Source organism: Hirundo rustica, chromosome 9 (genome assembly GCF_015227805.2).
Source record: "Hirundo rustica isolate bHirRus1 chromosome 9, bHirRus1.pri.v3, whole genome shotgun sequence".
Lineage (NCBI taxonomy): Eukaryota > Metazoa > Chordata > Aves > Passeriformes > Hirundinidae > Hirundo > Hirundo rustica.
The window spans coordinates 22,347,588-22,373,577 of record NC_053458.1 but is presented as its reverse complement, the minus strand read 5'-3'; the positions used below and the strand labels follow the sequence as shown (position 1 = coordinate 22,373,577).

The 25,990-nt window shown below is 41.2% G+C and overlaps 1 protein-coding gene across 4 annotated transcripts in view; it reads right to left on the bottom strand.

The window, feature by feature from the left end:
• DENND1B (DENN domain containing 1B) overlaps nt 1-25,661 on the bottom strand; it is a 151,173-nt gene extending 125,512 nt beyond the window's left edge. For 2 of the 4 annotated variants that reach the window (XM_040072614.2, XM_040072616.2), the window contains exons 1-2: nt 25,579-25,661; nt 22,719-22,783 (exon numbers count right to left, since the gene is read on the bottom strand). In XM_040072614.2, coding sequence (XP_039928548.1) covers nt 22,719-22,783; nt 25,579-25,595 — 82 coding nt within the window. In that variant the 5' untranslated portion in view covers nt 25,596-25,661. Of the gene's footprint in view, nt 1-22,718; nt 22,784-23,292; nt 23,434-25,578 lie in introns of those variants that run through there. The other 2 variants (XM_040072613.2, XM_040072615.2) reach the window with 1 other exon arrangement.
• Nucleotides 25,662-25,990: the final 329 nt, after the last annotated feature.

Genomic DNA, 25,990 nt, shown 5'->3' with positions numbered 1-25,990 from the left:
TACAGGCTGAGGGCAGAGTGCCCGGAAAGCTGCCCGATGGAATTGGGGGCGCTGGTTGACAGTGGCTGAACAAGAGCCAGCAGTACACAGGTGGCCAAGAAGGCCAAGGGCACCCTGGCTTGGATCAGGAATAGCGTGGCCAGCAGGAGCAGGGCAGGGATCGTCCTCCTGTACTTGGCACTGGTGAGGCAGCACCTTGAACTCTGTGTTTGGTTGAGGGCCACTCACTTCAGGAAAGAAGTGTGTCTGGAGAGTGGCCAGAGAAGCAAAGGAGCTGGAGAAGGGTCTGGAGCACAGGTCTGATCAGGAGCAGCTGAGGCAGCTGGGGGTATTTAGCCAGGAGAAGAGGACGCTCAGGCTCAGAGGGGACCTTACAGATCTCTAGAACTGCCTGACAGGAGGGTGTAGCAAGTAAGGGGTTGGTCTCTCCTCCCAGGTGACAAGAGATAGGACAAAGAGAAATGGCCTCAAGTTGTACCAGGGGAGGTTTAGATTGGCTATTAGGGAAAAATTATTCATAGAAAAAGTTGTCAAGCACTGGAACAGGCTGCCCAGTGAAGTGAAGAGGTCACCATCCCTGAAAGGTATTTAAAAAACGTGTAGATGTGCTTTGGAACATGGTTTAGTGGTGGAGTTGGCAATGCTGGGTTGAGGGCTGGACTCAATGATCTTAAAGGGCCATTAAAGAAGAGCTTCAGATTCCTTTTCAAGATTGCAGGAAAAATAATTATGGGGGACAAAAAGTCCATGTCTTATTTTCCAAACTTTGACAGAATGTAACGAAAGGTGCCTACTCTAAAACACATCAATATTTTAACTTCTGGTGCTTTGCCAAGGGCAAAAATGTCAGTCATTTAGCTTGAGAACACCATTTGATCCTATCAAATTTGAATAGCCAAAAAGATCGCAATTCATAATAAAGTGACAAAGCTAACCCATTAGGAGCAAGGCAAAAAGACTATAAAGGTTCCTCATTTTACTTTCACTTAATAGCTATGGAAATCACCTGCTCAGGTAATTTCAGCAACAGCCACAATCCTAAGTCTTTCATTTATGAAAATGAACTAAACAACTCTGCATGTTTAACAAGGTCTCCGCTAAAATGCTGCATTTTAAAATCAGTGAACTCAATAGAGTTCCTAAGGAATGCAAGAAAAATGAAGTCTTTCTTCTTCAAATGAAGTCATTTGAAGATGTGTCAGATCATGGAATTATACTTAGCGTCACCTTCCTGATGAATTTACCCCTAAAATATTTAAAAAGAAGAAAGATGGATGCTTGTGAAACTGAGAAACAAAAGATTAAACTCGGCCAAGAGTCAGAGGATGCACAATGTATGCTGTGCTATCGGCAAGCACAAATAAAATCAAGCCTGCACCAAAATCTATTTCCCTGAGTGCTGAGAGCCCCTGACTTGCTGAGGAACACTGCTGGTTCCTGATCACTTCTCTGAATGCAAGCGGCCTAAAGCTGTCTAGGTCATAAGCAAATGTTTGAAGATGTGACATGTGAAGAGGGTTAACAACAAAGCCTAGCTTTAATCCCTTTGTGTGAAGCAGGAAGAGGAATTTACCTCATATACACAATACATCTATGTCCAGTGAAGTATAAAACTTCCAGAGGTGCACAAGCAAGGCATTATGTCTTCTCTGCTTTTCTGCATGCTGGGAGAGGGCAGGAGGGAGGTGAGCAGGGCTTCTCATGGGCTGGATGTAGTGAAGCACAAGGAATGGTGGTATGCCAAGCAGGGAGCTTTAGTGCACCAAGTGTATTAATCACTGCTGGTATCTTCTCCCAGCCTGAGCCAAGAGTTGCACAACCCATTAGTCTAAGGGCAGACCTGAGAATATGGGGGGCTTAACAATTAGTTAACATAACTTCCATAATTTCTAATTGGATTGTGACTAAATTCCCAGCACTGATAATACCAAAACGAGATCAGAGGGGAAAGCTTCCATATTCCCTTTGCACAAAGACTGGAAACAGCTCTCCCCTGCTGTTGGACAATAGTGCTGACCACCCAAAGATCCATGGCTTTAGCTAAAACAGACCCATCTCACTGCCTGCTGAACACATGTGAGCATGCAATTACTGTGCTGCTTCTTCACAAATTTCAAAAAACAGCCCAGAAACAGTGCAAAGAGTTAGAAGGCCAAATACTAAATGATGTTATTCTACACAAAGGAAAATTAGAATAAAAACATGTAATAACAAACAGACCTGATACAGGCTGAGGAGGAAGAGAGCAGTGCCAGTGCTTTTCAGGACTGCTGAAGGATTTGATTTTGTTTTGGGGATCTCTTTATCAAGCATTTAAGAGAGAGCTATGCAAGCTCCGAACTCTGTAGCAATGCACAACTAAGCCAGAGCACATCTTCAGACTTTTTTGCAGCCCATCAGAACTCCTGTAACCATTCCTGACACTCATTTGCTTGACCCATTTTTGATAAACAAAGAATGGAGTACTTGAAGTATTTTTCCCCCTTGTTCGTCCCATTCTTCGCTGGTCTCTTGTTTTGTAGTCAGAGGTTAAACTGCTGACCTCTCACCTTCAAGGCAAGTTTTTCCCCCTTCCATAAAAGGTTTTTCACAGTGTGCAGCATTCGGATTAGCCCCTATCCCCCCGAACAAAAGCTATGCCTTTGTACCACTGGTTTGGGCACGGAGTCCGTACATCAGAGGAAGCTGCTCCTACTTACCATTCACAATAACGATATTGTGAGGCCCCTCTAACGCCTCGTCTCTCAGTGTCTAGACTTTCACCCAACCAGCCAGCAAAAAGAAAATCCTGTAAAGCACTCAACTGAAAATTAACTATGGTATCCTGTTGTGAACCTGATGAAGACGTTATTTGAACATACGGTAAAACTTTCCATTGTTTAACATAAAGATAAGAGAAAAACTTTTAAAGCCCTGAGGTTTAAATAGTCATAGGGATCAATTAACTCATGGGTCAGTAAATGCATTTTATAAGCAAGCAGCTATTGCTTATGTGTGTCTTTAAAATAATACACAGATTATTAAATTATACTCAAGCACCCAGCATTCTGGATATTTTGCAGAGCCTAACTTTATACTCACTATGGATACACTAAAGCGAACTCAAGACATACAAAAAGAATTGTACTCCAGAACTACTTGAAAGCTTAGCATCACTACTGCCCACTGTCCCAGTTATCTTCAGCAAATAAAATAAAAGAAGTACGGCAACAGAAGTATTTTATGCCATGCTGTATGAAACAAGACCTGTAAGGAAAACTGTGGGCAGGACAGGATATCTATAAAGTTAGAGTGTAAACAAAGCATTGGATTTACCAGGAAAAAACAAACAAACAGAATTGCCGTAACTTGTATTTTGTTTCTTTGCAACACCTGCATTGCTGTAGCATGAATAATGTACTGAAGTTCACTGAAGTGGACTAACATTAATAAAAATCTATTCTTTCATCTCGAGGGGAAAACAAAACAAAACAAACAAAAAAAAGTAGGCTAGGCAAAAAAAACTAGTTCTAAGCAAAATTTTAACATTTGAATAAGCATATGATATACTTTGAAACTCTGAAAAGAATTTATCATTTCAGAAAACTGATGTTTGCATCTTCTTGGAATTCTTACAGCCTCTTTGGAGTGTGTACTACTTGGAAAATACACACTCCCTGGGTTTTGCTAGCAGAATAAGGCACAGCTAAGGAAATGCATCTCTCTCATCAATTTCCCCAATCTGTTTTGAAAAGAGAGCCAGAGTGTCTCAAACTAAGAGGCAAACAAATTGCTGTCTGGCATAGGTTGATTGATTGGGGGAACATGAGGGGGTGTGCTAGGTTTTGGGGTGGGGGGGGCTGTTTGTTTTTTTTAAAGTATGTTTTGTGCTCCAAACAAGAAAAGTGTGAAATCATCCTTGTCATAACAGGAGAAACCAAACAACAACGTTTATCCTTTACCAACACCCCACAGTGCCTGGTCATGGCAGCAGCATGCAGAAAGCAACAGGATTTGGGAGTCTGGACACAAATGCAGCAATCCAGGAAGGGCCTAACAACTATCTCAGTTCTCTCAACAGGCAAACAAGGTTGGATTTGCAAAGGAAGCAGAAATCAGGAGATAAGAATCTTGTCTGTCTTCAGAAGTATCAGACATCAGGCACACACCACCATCTCCTCTGCCACGCAGGCCAGTCATGCTTAGGAAATCTTTTACTGCTCCTTGTAATGCCCTTAAAAAAAAAAAAAAAAAAAAAAAAAAAAAAAAAAAAAAAAAGCCCACACAGGATAGCTGTCAAACCTAGAGACTGCTGGATATTAATCTCTTTAGCTATAGAAGTACTTAAGTCAACTTCTGATGTTTTAGGCTCTGTGATCTTTCTGAAGACTGCCTGGCCTGCTTCCCAAGGAGAGATGTATTGCACACTGGAGTCACTGCCTGAAACACCTGCAGCACTGCCACCAGAGCACAAACACCCTCAGGTTTGTACTGAACTACTTCTATTTGGAGACACCATGTATAAACCCCATGAAATTAACACTAATCTCCAGAAGTGATAATGAAAAATAGCAATACAAGCATTTACTGTACTTAAATTGGAGAGCATTGCCTTCTGCACCACTGATCAGATACACTCCTGCTCCAGGTCCCACTGCCATCTGCCTTCTTCGCACACAAGGTCTTCTTGGGGCGAGTCAGCACTCTCTGAAGCTGACTAGTGATACACCAGAACCTAAGTCAGCCCCTCAAAACACCACAGCTGCCACAGAAGAAAAACAACAGAGGATCTAATACTATAATCCCGTTCATGGTACCAAAGAACTTGCTTATGCAAGTCAGCTATTGACTGAGAGTGATTCAACAAGATGCACGTTTTCACACCTATATGGGCCTGTCAGAGAGGATATATATAAACTGATTTCGGAAAGACAAAATGCATGAGAAGTAACAAATACAGAGCATTAACTCAAGAACATGATAATTGAAATTGATTTTCTCATGGCTATTAATTTTAGCTCTACATCAGGTTACTGGCAGGAAAAAAATATTAACGTCGGAAGCTTAAAAATCAGAACACTTCAAAATTCCCCCTGTAGCTTCTGTAGAAATCCATAGCACAACATCATCTTGGACCATCCCCTCCTCGAAACGCAAAAAAGATTGAGAGAAGAATATTAAAGAATATAACCTAAGTATGGAAAAGCATCCACTCATGGCCAGGTTCAATAAAATACACGTTCAGGTGAGACACAGCTGATGGGGGGGGTAAAACATGGCACTAGTGAAGAAAAGGAAATAAATAATCCCTATTTCTTGTAATACAAAAAACTATAATCCAAGGGAATCAACAGTAGCATATTTAAAACAAAGAGAAGGAACCTGCTCACAAACTGGAGGACTGCTCAAGGTCACTGCCAAGGCCAAGGGTACAAAGAGAACTCAAACTCCAGTGTGCTTGCACAAGATATGCCCACATTTCACTCTCAGAGAAAATGCCTGTTTCCACCAGCTTCCAAACCCTGGGTGACCATGGGTACCCACGCAGAAGAAATGATGGTGATATCCATCAAAGTGGTTTTTGGGCAGTGACACACAGCATCCTGTGCCTAGGCCCAGCACCACCAGCTGCTGCACACAGGCAGAGGAATGAACTCCTGCAAAACCTCCTCCCAGATGTTCCTCTCTGCCTTGAAGGCTAGAATCTGCATTCTGACACATTTTCCATTTTTTCTTTCAGTTATAAATACAAGAATGAAGTCTCACTAGGGACACAAAAGGAAGGAGCAGGTGATAGGGGCAGCTCTCCAGGCCCTTCCGTAGGCAGACTGATCCCCTTTCAGTCACAATGAGGAAGGACAGAACATTTTCACACGTCCCAAAGGGAGGTCTGATGCTTTTGGAGATCACGAAAAATGGGTAATGGTTTCATTTGGGATATAAGCAGGAAAGAAGTTTCACACAGTGCATATTTTAGACTGAGGGTTCAGGTGTTTTGTTCCAAGCAGGCAGCCTTATTTCCACAGACTGCATGCTGAGCTCCTTGCAGCAACATCAGACCTATTTTAAGCTCTTAGATCTGGAAAGAAGAGTTAAGCATCTCTCAGAAGACATTTCCTGGATATTTCAGTCAGCTTCAGGTCATGCTGGCCAGTAACACCAAAGCACTGAATTGCAACACCTGCTGTGGTTAACTTCAGCTGGTTTTATTAACCAGTGTTTTACCAGCTATGTGAAAGAGAACATGCCCTCACCTGGAGATCATGTATGCATTAAACATCAAGAAACGCATAGGTAACTCATCTGCAGTGAATAAAATCCCAGAATCTTTACTTGTCCAGATGATGAGAAGCAAGATCTCTCTTTTGCACAAAACTTCTCCAATATACATTTTTAATAGAAAAGTCTAATTTAAGAATACATTTCTGTTGTTCTTCAAATTATAGAGTGTCTACTTAACAAACAGCTCAGTCACAATTCCTCCTACATATATACTTGCACCCAAAATTAAACCCAAAAACAAAAAGACAGAAAAACAGGAAACAAACTGCACTGTGATAAGGGGCTACTTCATTAAGCTACTGATATACTGAAATCTCATTTCTGATGTGCCAAGAAAAATTTTACAGACAGTTATAAACCAAACACACACAACACATATTTAAGAATCACTCTGCAGAGATGACTTGGTTTACCTTTGTCTTCATCTGTGTGCTCTTGTTTACCATCTTGCTCTTACACTTAAACAGTTTCTCATCCCTGACATCCAAGCATATAGTGAAATTAACACCTAACAATTAGGCAATACACACTATTCTAGAAGCAGCTAATGAAGAAAAGTAAACTACACACAAATGTACATCTAAACCCCCTCGTAGCACCAAGAGATACACAAGAAATTACTTGTCTACCATCACTTTTGGACACAAGTCATTTTAATCTCAATTATTCAGTTACTAAAACTCCTTCAAAAGGTGGGAGTTATAGATCTTACAAAAAGCAAGATTTTAAGCCGTTGTACAACATACAACTCATTTCAAGCACCATAAAGTCCAGCAGCTAAGTTTAAGACGAAGGTTACTGATTATAATCCTCTAGTAACATTTGTAAACTACTTAAGAGAACTCTGATTACAAACTGTTCCTTTTTTTCCCCAAAAAAAGGTTGTAATAAAGGGTAAGTGAATACATCATTCCTTTGTTTTGTTTTTGGAATAGTTTCTCAGTTTGTTTATTTTAAAAAAAAAACCAAAAACCCCAAAGCATAAACTTTAGTGTCTGTTATGTCTTTGCTAAACATACAGGAAGGCTTTGGCAACAAAAAGGAAGCTCGGAACAGATTCATCCATTCATAACTTTCACAGCAGATTCATTCCTTTTAATAGTTCTTTAAAATATTGATCTGTTTTCAAATGTGCTTCCACAGAAAGCAATACCAATCTGCTATTAAAAAAAACAATTATCACATGCCCTGAAATGCTAAAAGCTCATTACAAATGCGGCAGAATGTTCAGCCTGAACTGAAGCAGACTCACAGACGACTTCACTACTCTCTGCATATTGCTTTTACTGAGTAAAAAGAAAGAAATCAAATGAAGTCTCTTATCTTAAATGTAACACATCTGTGCGGTACCTTGAACTCTGAGAACAGAGTTCAACAAGACCCTCCCCTCTAAAAACAGACATGAGAAGTGATGCAACACAGAAGCGCAGTGGTAATCTGCTCCCTCCCTGAAATCCGTCCTTGGGCCCTGGATTTTGTTTCCGTGTTTCCACGCTGCTCTCCAGGGAGCCCTGCACCCAGCGACCGGCACAGACACCTGCCAGCTCTGCTTGGCCAGCTCTCTCAGGCAGGACAAGTTTAGAGAAGCAAAGCAACACTGGGCCTGTCCTAGGAGGTGTCATGAGTGCTCTCAGCTTCTACGGCTGCAGAGGGGATCAAAACAAGGAGGTGCCAAATCACACCTCTGCCTCGCACTGCGGCCAACAGCAAATACAGAAAGCAGAGTGGGTGCCATTCTCACAACTGCTGCTCCTTGAAGACTGACAAGTGACTAAGATTATGTTTGATAAGCAATGTGCAAAATGGCACGTAGCTTTCAAGCCATTAATTCATTGATTTTCCTGGATTAGGAGTGTCTTAAAATAACATCTTGCAAACGTGTTGTCGCATCAGGAAATATTTGCAATGTTTAAGTGAAGCTTTTGGTAAATTTCCTAGTTGAATAAAGCCTAAAACAATTTTGTCTTTGAAGTTACACATCATCAGGAAGCTATAACTTTCACATAGATTTGCAGCTAAAGTGTTGCTCTGGCACAAGAACAACAGGGTCTTATTTAATCTTTTCAAGCGTAGATATTACAGTACTTCACAGAGGTCAAAACCACAGTCCCCCCATATTTCATAATACAATACCTTATGAATAGGCATTCCTTTTTTCTCCCCCCCCCCCTTTTTTTTTTTTTTTTAAGGTTTTCTATTGCTTAAATATATTTTCTGGGTTATACTGGAAATCTTCTCCACTGCCCTATCCACCAAATTCAGATCATTTGAGGTGAAATTGTTGTTTAACCACAGACTTTGTCCCCCTCTGGCTCCTGCTTGAAGGGAGCTCATACAAGTGCTTTAACTACAGCCAAATACATAGGTGATTAAATCACTAATGAACAAACAAACATAGGTCATTTTCTGACATCATAAAACTTTTCAAAAGAATATTTACTCCAGGCACAAGAACAGCTAGCACTTTGGAAAATTATGTAATTTCTCTATAATGCAATTATATTTTGAATTCCAGCATGTATATGTCATCTTCTTTGGGGCAGTTTCGGGAGTGCTTATCCGCTCACTTTTACTTCAATTCAACCAACAGTTGGGCAGCAGTAATTGAGAGAGCTTCTGCTTTCTCCCTCCTGCCTGCGGAAAGACAGGTTATAGAACAGAGGACAGCAACACTTCCCATTAGCACCAAAGAACTACTACCAAGAAATGCACTGTGCTCAGTATTAGTCATTCACTTCCAGCTTGAAGCACCTACTTCCTGCAAAATGCTATTCAAAGACCTGTGGTTTTCTATAGAATTTGCCACTTGTTACAGTAAAGCTCCTTGATGTGGCCCACGGTAAAGCATCACCCAAGCTTTCAGCAACATGATCCGGGCTTTTGACATACTGCCCTTCATGGTGGCTGGTGCTTGCACTTCCTCCTAACGCAAAGGATGTGTTTTACCTTTGTGCAACCATTTTTTTTTTTTCCCAGTTTGGCTGAACAAAGCAAAATCCAACAAGGTTTAAGGATTATGTCTGGCCCTTACAACGTTGGGGGTATTTTCATCTGTTTCCCTTAGCACTGCTAAGTCAAATGAAAACATAAATCTCACACATGCAAGGGAGGAAGCAAAGACAATAACAGGACACTCAAAAGAAGAAGGAAGAAAATATCAGAGCTAGCTCTGTAAACATATTCCAGAGCTGAAAGAAAGATTTTTGTATCCTATTAATAATACTGAGCTATCTAGCCACAAGTTAGGAAGATATTTCATCTATTGTTTATCAAGTGCTTTTCTTTGTTGACTTAGCATTATTCAAGACCAGACTTGGCTGGTATCCTGTACAACACTGTTTTGTACTACCTTATCTTTGGGGTACGTGATCAGTTTTCTAAGCACAGATATTTCTACAGGGGAGGGTTGCAGTTCATTGTACATAAAGCAGGTTTTATCCCCACAACTGTGCATTCTATCAGTGCCCACAACTTCTAACACAGCTCCATATGAAAGAGAATTTTTGGTTCACTGCTCACATATTTCATCTGACAGCAACCAAAAACTGTATTAGAATGTCTTAAGAATTTCAGATTAGAGGAATCAATTAGCAGATCTCAAGAAAACACGGCTTTCCAATGCAGCTCTGTAATAAACACTTTCTTAAGAAGAACCTAATGAAGTTGAAAACATTGATTTCAAATTCATCTCTCTTGGCCACTGGTGTCCAAAGTAGATATGGAATAAAATCTGTCACTGCCTAACCCTGCATATTTGCAATACTCTAGTACATCTAGGTAATACCCTGTGAAGTTAAACAAAAGCCTCCATAAATATTGATGAACCACGTATGACCATGACATAGTAATTAAACTTTAGAACAACTGATATATATTTCAAATTTTGTTTCCTTGGTTTCTAAAACATACTATTTTCTTATAATGGATCAGTATTGCTCTCTGAAAAGAATATTAATTTAAGATAACATACACTATAATTTTTTTTGTTTACAATTGTGACATGACTTCTAACATTCCTATTAAATATATGAATTGAATACATACTGCTATGACTTATAAAGAAAAAAAATGAGGCTCTGGAATACTGATTAATAGAAAGGCACTTTCTCAGTTTCTGTAACACTTAATTTTCAACATTTACCTCAGACTAAGCACTCTGTATCTGTTCCATGATTTGCCTTGTGTTCAATGCACAAGCACAAAGCTGCTATACTAACTGCTATGCTAAGTAATATATACCGTTCTATTCTACATACCTAAAGCAACTTTAACTAACTATAGTTCTTAAAACAAAGCAAAGAAAGAAAAGAACAAACCCACTTTGATCTCTGTGTACAAAGCGCTTCAAAACATCCCATTGTTTGCAAATATTGTTTATGCTGTTCTGACACTTTCTGTCCTAGCAAGACTTTTTGTCTTGCTCCCTGAAATATTTCAAGATGTGCTGACAATTAAAACATACTGATCATGCTTAGATGAATAATTTCTGGTGTTCAAATATACCTAAGCACAACTCCAGCAGCAGCAGTGCCCAGCAGTACATGCTCGTATCAAGTTTCCCTGTTATATTAAGATAAAAGGACAAGTGTACATAGTGAGACACAAAACAAACAATGCTCTTTTATCAGATCATAAAATCCCATTATGTTCCTAGGACAAAATGTAAGAAATTCTGATTTGGCTCCATACAGAGCCCAGTTATGTTCTCAGCAGAAATCCAGAACTGCATCTACTAAGGGTATATATTTACTTTACACAAATTGCCTCTAAATCCATGCTACAGTACAACTGTAATGAGCATCTCTGCAACTGTCCTAAGATGAATCAATTACTCTTTTACTAAAGTCATTAATGATGATGTTAACTGGTGAATGCATATGTAATTCTGCAATCCTAGACCACATCTTACTTATGAAGTGATTGAATACACATTCCAGTTTTTATATTCTACTTCTCTCTCCTTTTAGATGGGTTGTTGAATATTTTAAAAGTTGGGAGAGCGTATAAGTACAGCCACTGTTCACCAGAAAGCTAAAATTTCTACTGGGTACTCTCCTTTTGCAGAGAACTTCTCATAACAAGGTATCCTTATCTTCACATAGACTAACACAGAGTGTTTTCCAGCTTATGAAAGTTCAGCAGCCATAGAAAAGCATCACCAACAAACACCCAGATAGGAGAAGCCACACAGATGGGTTGTCTTAGAGCAAATGTTGTTACCAAGAAGTTTTCTGGGAAATGCAGAGAAAATCAGTGTTTCAAAACTGAGACATGCAATCCCATGTCAGGATAGTCAGGCAAACCAACAGATTGAATTGAAGTAATTTCAGACTGGAAATAAAGTATTTTTTTCTTTTTAGAGCTTCAATGCACGCTGCAGTTTCAGATCTTTTTCATCTATTTAAACTTCACAAAGCAGATCACATGTGAGCGGACCAAGCTGATGCTCCCCAGCACTTAAAGTGCAAGTACTTGGGACCCTGCCCCTCCTCATGGATTTACTGGCTACAAGAGCTCTGCTGACCATAGCCAACACAGTTCACTACCTTTTTATTTCCAAACTTCATCCTACTTCACTTCCACTGAAAATTCTGGCAGTTTAGTTTATTTTTATTATTGTTTGATCTGGTTTGCACTGTCCTTCATCACTTTCCCCAATACGAGGAGCAGAGGTGATTTCTGCTTTGTTCACTGTTGAAAACACAATGCAAATTCCCTCCAAAGTCTGCAAGACCTGACAAGTATGCTCAATGACAGTCTGCTGTGTCTGTCAGTGTCCAGTAACATCACACAAAATTGTTTCTTTATAAAAGAATAGAGTCGCCATCACTAGCTGCCACACAGTTTAAGACAGGCTTCAGTTTATTAATGTTTTAATTGCCAGCGAAAAATGTTTCCAACTTGGGCACTTAAGCTTGAGATGATGACTCTTTTTTTTGGTCAAGCAGTATCATAGTATTGATTTTTAACATCACAACCAGAATGCAGAAGAATGTATCTTTCAAATCAATCTTTGTATAATAGAGCTTATTATATCAAAACAAGAAAAAAAAAAGTTCTTTATAAATTCCTTACTTACTAATTACATATGCTAGTTCCGACTTTTTTTTTTTTCCTTGTCTGTCACTTGTAAAAGCATTTTTGGACTAGAACTAGTAAGGTGCTAGAGGGCTACAAACCCAAGCTAAAGCAGATGGAAACACACACTTAACATTGCATGCAACATGCTCATTCCCAGAAACTAAAATGGGTTTACTCAGATGCACCAATTAAAAATGCCTAATTGAAAATGAAACTGAATGCTCAGAGCCTCACCTAATGCAGTTTTGGTGTCAAGAAGCTTTACCTGTCCTGGCACAGAACCAGTGACATCACAGCCTCCTCAGACATGACAGCAAAAGTTATCTGCTACTAGAAACTAAAGTTCTTGTTAATTTGGCAGTGTTCTTAGAGGGAAAAGTTACCTAGAAGATGAATACCAGCAAAAGCCTTTCCTGGACACAAAATCTGTCAAATTTCCTCTGCTGTGTCACAATACTGTTAACTATTTTCAGTTCTATGAATTACTGCATGATACCAATCTAATACAATTGTGGTCTTTATCCAGAATTTTGTTCACACAAAACAAAAATTTAACCTATCTCCAAATCTACAATGCTTCAAAGAGCCCACAGGTGACAGGGATCTAACTTTAAATATTTGGGTTTTTTCTTAGGAGCTAAATTTTGTTGTGAACAGGAAACTGGGAAAAATCACAGTTGTCAAACCCATTTCTTGAAAAACAGGACAAGAGTTTAACAAAACCCAAACAGATTCCAACACAAAGCCAACAGGAAGACAGTAGGACAGAGTAAGGGCATACCTAGTTGTGTTTAGCTTCCTGATCCGACAATATGTTTACTTTAACAAACCTGAAATACTTGAAATTAACACTAAGACGTGAATCAACAGCCAATGCTACATTGAGTAGCAGGAAAATCCCACCAGTTCCCCCCATCCATCCTGCATAATGAACTTTTCCTGCCAGCTCCAGAGGCAGCCCCAGCAGCTGGATGGCGAGCGTGCCCACGGAGCCAGCCTGCCAGGTGTCACCAGAATCAGGAAGGATGCTTCCCTCACATGCTTTTAGCAGTGCCAGCTATTTGAAGTGAAACACAGACAGCAAACACAGCTTAGAACCTCCAGAAGATGGCAACAGGATGCATAAAGAATCAGCGTCTGCCAGCAAGACTAAGTTACAGTAACGGTTTCCCTCTTGACACTCTAAAGGCACAGTGGTTTCACTCCATTATTTCAAACTCATGACAGTCTTACAGATTTCTAGGTAAGTTGGCAATCATCACACAACCCTTGTCTTTTACCTTTATGGTGCCATTTTTTCTTATTTTGTATTTAAACAGAACACAAACGCATTCAATGTAGCAAAACCACTCTTACTTATTTTTGTACTGCATCTTAACCTGAGGATATAAGAATCACAGTTCCTTAATAACTCAATTTCATTCCTGGAAAGAGCTGCCTTATAATATTAAGGTTTTCTTTGTAACTTCTGAGGGAAATAATGCCATGCCTATAATCATTACCAGCATGGCTTCTCTGTGTCAAGTGCAACTATCTCAAAACAGTTAAATTCAATATTTAGCATGCAGTATTTAAATAATAAGACAGCAGATTTTTGTGTTTAACTAGTCCTTTGACACAGCAAAAGAACCACCTCCTCCCAAAAGCAAAAATTTCACCCCATCCAGTGACAACACAATGATATTCATATGTGTTCTAACACAGGTTCAAGTGGCACAACAAATAAAACCCTTGATATTGAACAGCATCTAAAGTCAGATGAATGGGAAGTATTTGTGTCATTCTATCATTCTGAGTTTAAGGAACAATGCAGTGTTAAACCACTTATGGCAAAATACCTTGGTTATGACGACTATGCTGCTATGATGATCAAACTTGCCATTAACTAAGAAAGTTTTAAAAATATTTCCCAAAGAAACCCTAACCAATATGCTCTTTTCACACACAAGTTTTTAATTTTAGCTAGGTTTTAATCTACATCTGAATACGCATTCAAATGTGTAAAGAAACCAGATTCAGGAAACATAATCTAAGGGCGTTGTTCAAACCTTGTTTCTAATTGAGGATTTAACACTTGGACAAAACCTTCCAAACAAGGACTGAGAATTTTGCAAAGGAACACAGTATGACTGTAAACTGCTGCCTTGGCTTTCCTAGTGCAGGAAGCGCAGATACCACACCCAAAATCTTGTTCAAGCCTTTTTTTTTTAAAACTTCTGCTTTTTCTCTTCTTTTTTTTCCCTATAGAGTTCAGTACTAAGTTTTAATTTTTTTTCCTAAACCAGATTCACAAAATAGAAAGTGTTTGTTCACCCAAATTACTCAGTTCTATGCATAAACCTACAATTCTCAAAAATACATGGAAAAATATTAAAGGCGAATATCAGAAGTTAACGTTTTCAGCATTTTATTACTCTGTTAGTCACATAGAATCTTCCATTCTAAATATTTGCCTGTAAATATCGTGTCTTTACCAGGATCTTGGAGTTATCACATTTCAGCCTGCCACAAAAAATACAGCTTCTTAATATATTAGTTGCAAAGCAATGCTGTGCTCAAATTGCTCTTCCTATGTTACTTTAGGGAGTAAAAATAGCACTTTACTTGGCTTCAGGGTTTTTTAAGCCCTTCACGAACATTTATGTAACTCTTCCCTTTGTAGCTCTGATCATGTTTTATTTTATTTATAAACAGAAGGATCTATTTCAACAGTTAGACAATGAGCATGTGCATCTACATCTATCTGCCATTCTCCAGATAATATCATCAGTGGCAAAGGAAAAAGAATTACAGAAACTATTTTTGTTAACCAGACAGGAAACTCTACACTTCAGCCTCTTCAAATTAGTGGTAGACAGAGAAGTGTCTTACAGCTATTTTAAACCTTGGAAGTTTAACCAGTTTTCAGAGTTTTTTCAGCAGATTTTAAATCCTCTGTACATTAAAAAAAAAAAAAAAAAAAAGTCATTACACTATATGAAGAGAGCAAGAAGCATAAAATATCCCATTGAAGACAGATAAAACTCTGGGCACGATGGGCTGGCTGTTCAGTATGTGGGAGGGCTGAAGCATGCTGACATTAGCTTAGGAAAATATGCAAACTCTTAACACTTCTGAATGCAAGCAATTTAAAAGCCCACAAACTACCCCCCAGGCAGCCATCTCAAATAGTGAAGTACTAAAACGAAACTAAAATTAAATTTAAAAAAGCACAAGAACGTCAACTTTCATACTGATTGATTACATTACACACATTGCTTTTCTCAACTTATATTTAGTCATACCAATACTAGTTTGTTAGTTCTACTCAATTTTATACAAAATCCTTTTTATACCAGCTTAGTGTTTGTATTCCTTAACTAATCAAGTCATTCCCTTTTAATTTCACTGCCCAAAACCCGATCACACGGCTGAAAGTGGCATATGGCATTACACGAAAAACTGACACAGCCGGGCGAGTGGCTGCAGGGGGATAATTCATCTCCACCAGCACTGATAGCACAGTGCCTGCCCCCACATTGCTGCAGCTGGAATCTCTGCAGTAGAGCAGAGCCTGCCACTCCTCCCAGGACTGTCCTCTGGCTTTGGGGAGCAGGGTCGGCCCTCCCCACTGGGGTCTCTTCACCCTGGTAAAGAATGCAGGCAAGATAGGAGAAAGGGCTTCCTTGACCTATTTCTTCAGCAGCTCTCACCCCCTCCCCTCCTACACACACATATCTGCACCCACCTCCAAATTACACATACATCCAAGAATCTCTGGAGGTTGGTAGAAAAAAAAAAAAAAAAGACCTGAAGGAAATGAGACACTGAAAAGTAGCAACACTTTCCTCCACATTTTTGCATCTGTGGAGAAGCTGAAAGCTGGAGAGACTATACTGCATTTCTCAGTCTCTGGAGAACAGAAGGAAAAGGTAAAAAGCATCAAAATGACAATCTTTATCTTAGATGTAAAATCATTCTTGTCTTAATTGGTTTTGTTGTTCATAATTTTCCAACACCCACACTCACTAGTGACAGTCCAAACACACAGAAGACATTGTTCATACCCTCAGGGGCTTTCCAATTAAATGCCAGAAATTTGAACACAATGAAATTACTTATTTAGCTACAAGTGGAGGGTTTAAAGACTATAATTTATGAAGGATTTACAGCTATGCTTGGTGCTCGTGCACAAGAGAACTTCACCCAAACTCTGGCTTGTATTCCTTGGTTTTGTCTGATGGTCAAACGTGATGCTCTACCTGCTCTTCATAGAGCTCCTGCTTTTGTCTTCAAAGCATTTACACAACCCTCAACAAAAGACTGTGACATTTACTTCTCCTAATCAATCAATCCCATAAAAAAAACAGGCTAGATAAAATGTCCTGTTTAGCTTCACAATTTCAACCGAAAAGCAAGAAACCACTACAGGGAAGTAGCACTAACCTAAATAACAACATGTGAGTTAATGAGTTGGGGCAGGGGGGCAGGGGAGCGGATGTTAAGCTCAATGAAACTCCTGAAGAATATAAAAAGAAAGTTTTATTTTTTTGATATACAAAAGCTGCATCTAAGCTAAGACTATAAGCAGATATCCAATGCTCTCAAATAACATTTTACCAATTGAAAAAGCACCTTTAACTTTTTATTGGTGTAAAACAAATTCTAATATGTTGATACAGCATTTGAGACTAAAAATATACGTGTAAATGAGAGAAAAGTAAGAAAGTTTATCTAGTTCATAGCAACATATAGTTGCTCTCCACAGTCACCTGAAGAGCAGAGCATGCTTTAAAAAGGTAGAGAAAGCTTTCTGTGGGCCAGTACTTATTTAGTACCCTTCCAGCTAAAACCAACAGGGGAAAAGGTTAGCAGTATTTAAACACTGCATCAAAAGTTTTAACTGCTCTTAAAAAAAATCCTCCAGACTTCTTCATGTATTACACTGATAGAATTCTCTTTTTCTACGGGTTCAAGAGATGCTGTACAAGAAATGTAGAGCAGAGGAAAGATGTTATCTTGATCAGCACGTTACACCCATTGGCTCAGAGTATGCGGTTAACAAACAACCCTCTAGAGTGAAGAAAAAACAGAACAAGAAAAAGTGGTGCTCGGTCTGTCCACAATCCTGGGGGCAGCTCTGGAAGACCCTAAATCAAAACCTTACCAAAGCAAGACAGCTTACCCTTGGACAAAACTGCCAACAGCATTAAACTTGGTTTTGGAATTGGGACCTTTCTGGATTTACAAATTTTGTTAGTACCTTAACAGAGAGCAATCAGACCTCATACAAAGAATTTTGCATTTCCAAACTAATTTCTGGACTTAATGCATACAGTATTTAACTCTACCAACACACAGTTAAACTGGATTTGTGGGTTTTTCTTGAAAATTTAATGAATATAAGACCCTTTAAAGAAAAATAATTTGGAGATCACACAACTCTAAGGTTTATTATCATTCTGGTAGAGGCAAGAAACTACAGGAGTTATTCATGCAATTCAACACAACCTATTTAACATCTTCTCTGAAAATCACATTATCTAGCCCTAGAGCTATTTAAGACTTCCTAGCAATTAAAAAAGAAAGAGACAAAGCAACCAAATTTCAAGGTTGTTCCAACAATTATTCTTTGATTGGACAGTAAATGAACTGGTACTTTAAAAGGGTTTTCAAGTAAACCTTTAACAGTCAGGACTGCTCTACACCCAAACCACGATTCAGTGGTTGACTTTTCTGGATTTACCTGCAGCCTCCAAGGAGTCTTTTTGTTGCTTTTTTTATGTACTATAATCAAAGAAAATGAAGGTGTAGCAAACAGCACTCTCTTAACCACACTGAAACCAATCTGAGTCATCTTCTTGGGAAACTGGACAGAAATGCTGAAGAGTTCATGTTCACAGAAGCTGTTGCACGTTGCATTTCTACTGCTGACTGCTGTATCTGCACTGCCTCTTGCATCTGCAACCCAGTTTTAATAGAACCAATGCACAGGATATAAAAATCTATTGACTGAGTTGAATTGCTGACTTCATCTCTGCCCATTTAACACAAATCCACAGTTCAGACTTAGAGGTCTGTATGCACAACCCGTATATGCTTGTGTACTCATAGATACAATCCTCACAAAGATTATAGTCTATAGAATATAGGTATTATTAATTTGGACATGTCCTGTGGAAAAGTTCAGAAACATCGACCTTCCAGAAATTCAATTTACTTTTCATGATAGAATGATCTGGACGGCAAAAAAGAAACTGCAGCAGACAGTTCCTAGGCTCCAGCCCACCTTTCAGGGCCAGCTGCAGTGTAATTTTCAAGGGACAAAAGTGTGCCAGGAGAAGAGTAAAGCTGATGTAGGTGCAGCTGTTGAGCAATAGCCTTATGTAAGACTGTGCGCTTAGGATAACTGCACCACTGCTTTATTCCTGATACCCAGTAAGGATGATTCAGCCCAAAGCGCAAAAAACTTTTCACCCTAAAGCTAAAGAGTAATTCTAGTCCTTAAAATAACATAGCAGTTTTGATAATATCTGTTATCAAGTTGCCCTCTGGATCTGTAAGTGAATATTTAATACAGAAGGCCTGCTGCTGATATTAAATTGAACACACATTTTTGCTATTTCATGTTTGCTGTTCATTAAAGAATAACACGGAAAAGAATTACAAAACTATGCAGCTGGCTGGAAGGCAATGTAAAACTTTTTTCTGTAAGGTGCTATTCACACTGCAGGCCAAATTCACAATTAACAAATACCAGGCTGCTAGAATAGCTTAACACTTATGTCCCAGTCACTTAGCAAACTCTGCTGAACAGAAGCTAATTCATCTCAAAGTTTTGCGAGAAACAGGTTATGAATTTTCGTAAGCGAAAGCTGTCACATCAACTGGTTGCTAATTGATGTTTACTACCCTCAGCACTGCAAAGGACTCAAAGTTATGATCCTGAGCTACAATCTTGTGTTGGTCTTAAGGGTTTGTCTCTTCTTTGGAGATTTACTCTGAAAATACAGTAAGCAAAATATCCTAAACTGTTAAAGGAATTATAAGAATATTTAAGTAGAGAGTATCCTTTTTTTCTCTCCTGTCTGAGGAAAAGGTTGGAAGATCACTGTTCGAGCAATGCTACTGTGCACTCCTGTGGTTTACAACAGAGTAACAAATATTTAAGTACATAAGCTACTCTCAAATTACAAAATATCCAAAAATCACTTATCCAGCAGGAAACAAAATTTCAATCCAGCTATAAATAAATACATGCTAGCACAACAGAGCCGGTAAGCAATTCAAGAGCTACCTACCAAACATGAAGTGGTAAATTCACATTAATCTACATGAAATCTCTTCGGTTTCTACTTAATGTAAACATCTATGTTGAAAATAATTAGTGGAATAATTGAAGAACAAGTTTCTTAACACATATAAGAAATTATATACTGCTGCATTTCATGTATGTACAGATGGAACAGTCCCAGGACAATGTAACATCTGATATTCCTTGAGAGCTATGCGGTAATTAACAAGTTATGAAAAAAATACTTTTCCAAGAGTGTTAAACAATTTTAATATAAAAATTCTTCATCAGGTCACATTGTTGCAGGCATTTAGCATACTCAGAAAAACATCTTAGTAAGAGCTCCGCATTTTGATTTGTTAGAAAAGTTACATATTGGCACAGGGAAATTAAAATGCAGGAGAAGGCAGACTACAGCAAAGCTTGAAAAGAAAAAAAGCTTAGAGATACACAGGTCACATTAAGGTCTTCCTCTCTCCTAAGTCGGCTTCTCCTGCTGCTCACTCATGCAGGGAGATCATAATTTTGTGGCTGTGATATTTCCACGGCAACACTGGTGACAGTGATGTCACAAATTCAGTCCTGACATAGCTTCAGGATCAAGTACAAGGAGCAGATGGGATGCGAGGGAGAAAGCTCCTATTTAAACACAAATCTCTTTCACAAGAAAGAAAGAGGCATAAGCAAAGAACCAGGTGAATGGATCACGTTTTCAAGTATGATATATTCAAAAGATTATCCTAGCATGAAAATCTATTTAAAGACAAGACCTACAATACAGGGTAACTGTCAAATTTGTTAGGCCTTATAATAAACCAACCTTGAAAGCTCCCTGTTTTGCATGACAAGCCCTGTGCTCCATTTCTAAAGTGGCAGTGAAGACAATACACTTTTGTCCCTTGTGAATTTCCTTTAGATAACTTTAACATTCAGATATATTAATTTGATACATCACTGTGTTCCTAATACCATATGTAAATATGATGTCAAGCCCTCACTGGAGTGAGGGTTTGTTATCTGAATTAGATATGATATGAAAGACATTAAAGCAAATCCCAGATGGGTCACCAAGTACAACAGGATGGTTACTGGAATATTCAGCCAGCACTGTTAGATAGGACAAAGGGGACTGTACTTCTGTCCTGATCTGTGGATGCGTACAAGAATCAGCACAAGCTCCAGGCCAGCTAAAGACTCCTAAGCCCCTCACCAGTTACACACTGCAGACTCCAAAAAATTACTGGTATCAAACCTCCTTCCTGTCTTTGGCCAGGCCATGAACCAAGAGCAACTGAGCCCACACAGCTTAGAAGTGATGGTGATAAAAAGGGGAATAGCAGAGAATGCAACCACAATATAGTCACAAACACAGTCTCCACATTGACTCGTGTCACAGTGCAAGGAGAGACACAGATTTCTTAAAGATGCTCCTCTCCCCAGAGGACAAGAGATAAACAGCAAAATTACCAACCAAGAGAGGCAAGGGAAGTACCTATGACCAAAATTCAGGTGTAGGCAGTCATTCACAGAGCTGCACGCAATGGCAGCAGTGGTTTCTTATGGCAGCAGTGGCAGAAAGATGCACAACAAAAATGAGAAGTCAAGCAGGAGATAAAAAGAACTAAGAGGATGTAGATCCATGTTCTGATGACAGAAGAAGAAAGCCCACATTTTTCAAGATTTCAAGATGAAAACCTGAAAGGATTACCAACAGTCTAGATCTCGGAAGAGAAAGGAAGAAAGGGAATAAAATTTGCAGCCTGAAGCTGGGCCTAAACCAAGATGTAAACAGACCCCCAGGAAGGGATACTGGGTGGAGGCAGAGACTAAAAGCACAATGCAAGGAGGAAGAGATCCAAAGTCAAGCAGCTAAGCTAAGGGTTCCCAGATATCATCTATGAAATTCACTAAGGCAAAACGGGAAAGAAAAGGAGGCAGAGTGCCATGTGATACAAGCCACAACAATGATCAGAGTTAGGAAAGTCCACCTGATTCGCCAAACTATGACAATACCAAGAGCAAATCAAAAAAGCAGGCGATAAACTGAAGGATGCTGGCTGGTCACAAAAATCAATAAAAGACCTGAAGAACTACAATTGTTTAGCTTCGACAGAAATGGTTTTTTTTTCCAAGCACACCAGGCAGGGTTTGTTTCCAAGCACACCAGGCATGTTCCTGAGACTAACACTAACAGAAATGCTGTCTGAAATATAAAAAAATATAATGGAATAGTTTGGGGCTATAAACTTCTACAGGCCTCTTACTTGTTAAAGTAGTAAACTCTAGAAACAGTATCCATTAGCACAGTAGGGGAAGAAATATAGTCTATTTTAAGATGTAGTTTATTGTTTTTACAGTTGCGATTAAGACACAGCTGTCACAGACTAACATGACTACAATACAAGCCCGACAAGACTCCTCCTCTCCCTTTGCTTTTGTAAGGCAAACACCCTCGGATGAGAACATGAACTGAGTTCCCCCAGTGGACTTCCAAGAGGTCACATTAATTCCAGTCCTGGAAAGCCCATCTTCTTTCTACCCAAGAGGAAAAAAAGCCTCTCCTAGACAATTCTTGCACTACTACATCTCTTTAACCTCATGTTTACAGAGATGCGAAAATGATGGCTGATACGAGCTCAAGGCAGCTCTCGTTGCTGTTTGTATGGTGCAGCAAACCAAAGCAGCTACCAAACATGAGCTACAAAGAAAGTCTCTTCCTACTGTTTTTTGGAAAATAACTTACTTTCTATCACACTGATCAAAATTAACAATCCCCAGATAGACAAAAGTCAACTGTTCTTCTAAAATTAAATCTTACACAAAATCAATATTTTAAGAGTAGAAAATACATTTCAAGTCCAAGTTTTGCAAATATATCATGCAGAACAAAAATATTTTTACAACAGCTAAAATGAAAGCATAACAGAACCCCACAACTACAAAGCAATAGATTTTAAAAAACAATAAAAAAATCATAGGCACATTCTAACACAATCTCAGTCCAAAAGTTATCCAAAGTATAAAATAACGCTAAATTGGGATGCCAAGTATTTTTTCCCAGCTCTCACTTCTCCATATAAATATCACAGGCACAGCATATTACCTTCATTTTCTGAAGCTTGGCATTTTACTTTCAGTACCAAATCAAAGGTTCGTTCTGGATTTTCCCTAGAAGAAACAAACACAAGCAATTACCATATACATTATTTCAGACGTTATTTCTACTGTTATATCCTTGCCATTCTTTTTATACAATAACAAATAGTATTAAAATATCATTAAAACAAAATTAGTACTCATATTAGTGCTAAGGAAGAACCAAAAAGTCACATTTCCCTATACAGCCTTAATAAAAGAATGAGACAGATAAACAAGCTAAACTGTGCGATTTATTTACGTGATATCGTCACTGCCTTGTACATCAAATAGCTTTTAAGTCACTCCACCACAGCCCACCTGACAGCTGAGAAAAAAAGAGCTACTGTGCTCCTTATCAATCAATCTGCAACATTAATGGAGTCGCAGACAGCCTTTTCTAAAGCTACGTCTTGCTTCTACTAAATAGGAACAGCCCATCATTAGACTTCCATTTGAATTCCCTGTGTTTAGCCACTCTATCCTTTAAATGCATCTGATTACCACCCCAAGGCCGAGAATCGTTTGGCTTCCTCTTTCACCAGATATTGATGGCCAGCTGGGCCTTTCCAGGGTGAAGCTCAGGCATGATTCACTGCGGAGCCACCAGAAGCGCGCTAACTCGGCGCGGCCACAGGCCCGCGCTGGCCGGGATGACAGAGCCTCCCCACCTGCGGGAGCCATCAAGGGCAGCCGCGTGTGCCGGCCGGCGCCTCTTCCACCTGATGATAATAACAAACCGCGTGTGCCAACAGCAATTAACACTCAACCTAATCCCGAACTGCATATTCATTGAAACTGGTCTAAATGCCATTACCATACCATCCACCCTTCTCTGCCTACCAAGCGCACTGCTATTTATATTAAAAACAAGCGGCATAACCGCACCCATATCAATTATCTATTTAGCCCACATAAAAGGCTCACGCTAGAACTCCTGTCTTAAGTAACACTCCCACTGAAGTCAGCTGGAGATTTAGGCATAAGAAAGAAAGAAAAAAAAGAAAAAAAAACAACCGAGACTTGGTTCCAGGTTTCCAGAATGCTTCACATAAAGCATACAGCAAATTAACACACTGTTGTTTCTTTAAATAAAGTTTTGAATGAAATCCAAAGGCTGAGCTAGGAAAAACTCAGCTGTCACAAATTAATTGATTCAGTACATGCTTTCACTGACCTCGGCACCATCATCAATTGAGATACGCAATTACAGTCTAATTCAGATTATGAAGACATAACCTGCCCATATCGCACTCTTTTCTTGCATTTTAAAGCATTTTGTTGGGGAAATCCTGTAGTTACTGATTCTGGGTAGAGCAGATGAAACTCTGGTCTGAGTTACAACAGCCTAAAATCCAGGACATTGGAGATTTACTCTGGTCTTGAACTGTCCATTGTTCCTCTAGCTGGTGAGCAGGTTCAGAATGAAACTGATAAGGCTGTGCTTGGTTGAGTCATCTAGAAAACTGAACCACAAAAATCCTTCATTTAAAAGAAATGACATTGCCCTACCTTAGGCCTTGGGTTTATCCTCTCAGGTTGGGGTTTTAATGTGAATCAGTTCATGTTATAATCAACAAATGACTGCTTCTAACTCCTAGCTGAATTACACTCATGAAAAAAAGCTCTTTGAAGTAATACTGCCTTCTGTCTTTCACTGTAGTACTCTAAAACTGCTTCTGCAGAAAATCGCTTCTAAGTTTACTCTTCACATCCCACTACACTTAGAAGTGTCAAAAATGTGTCAAACTAATCTGAGAATTGCGAGGCCGTCTCTCGTCTCTCGTTTCCCTGCCAGCTCTGCGGCGCCAGCCTGCTCATTCAACACGTATGGGCACAGAGCTGTTTGTCAATTGCCGAAACCCGTGTGTAACATCTTGTCACTTTCAATGTCACCAGAGCAGGAGGCCGCTGCCGGAGGGCAGCCCGGACAGCAGCGCTCCCAAGCACCCAAAAAACCTCTTCTGCACCTGCCATGCCGTAATGGCCGAAGGGTGGTCTACAACCACCATGGCCGTAAGCTAAAACACAAGTTTCACCTGAACACGAGGAATAACGTCTTTACACGGAGGGCGGCAGAGCACTGAACAGGCTGCTCAAAGAAGGTCGTAGAGTCTTCCCCTGGAGACGTTCCAGACCCACCTGGAAGCGTTCCTGTGTCACCTGCCCTACGTGACCCTACCTCGGCAAGGCGAGCGGAGGAGATGATCTGCAGAGCTCCCTCCCAACACTGACAATTCTGTGGTCTCCTAAAGGGATGCCTGTAATAGCCTCGGCCCGCGGCGGGCAGGGGCACCGCGGGCAGCTCTGCCGGGCCCGGCGGCCTCGGGACCGCGCTGCCACCCCGGCGCGGGCCCCGTTCGCCGGGCACGGCCCCACCGGCGCCGGGGCCTCTGCCCGGCCGGGCCGGCGGCTGCCGAGCGCGTCCCCCGCGCCGCTGCGGACGGGCGATACCGGGGCCGCCGCGGGGCCGAGAGGCGGCCGCCTCCCCCTCCTTCTCCCCCTCCCCGCCGCCGCGGGCCGGGTCGGGGGGCGCCGCCGCTCCCCCCGCCCGCGGGTCCCGCCTCGCCCCGGCTCCGGCCCCGCCGCCTCCCGCCCGCCCTTCCCGCTGTCACTCAGCGGCCGCGGCGGACGCGCCCGGCCCCTCGCACGCTCCCGCCGGGTGGGCTCCCCCTCCTCCCGTCCCCGCCCGCCGCACGCCGGGCCCGGCGGACCGGGGCCCGCCGCGGGGCCTGCTCGCCGCCCGTCCGCCGCGGGGGCTCGGCCCGGCTCGGCCCGGCCCGGCGCGCCCGACAGCCCCGCCGCGGCCCCGCGCTCGCAGCACTCACTTGAACCTGCTGTCCATGGTCACATCGCGGGCCCCCGGCGGCGGCCCCGGCGCCCCCAGCGACAAGCGCCCCGCCCGGCAGGGGCGAAGGGGCAGCGCCGGCCGCGGAGCGCTGGGCGGCGGGGGCGGCTCAGCGCCGCGCCGGGCGGCGGCCCATGGCTGCTCGGCTCCGCTCCCCCGGCTCGGGCCGCGACTGCGGCGGAGCGGCGGCACCGCCTCCTCCCCCGTCTCTCAGTTCCTGTTGCAGCCGCTCCGGCACCTTCTGGGAACCAGGAAGCTCCGCGGCGGCCCGGGGAGCCGCCGGGGCTGGTGTCACCTGAGGCCGGCGGGGGCGGGCGGGCGGCCCGTGCCCTCCGCGGCAGGTGCGCGGGGCGCTGCAGCCCTGCCCGAGGCCCCGCAGCTGGGGCTGGGCA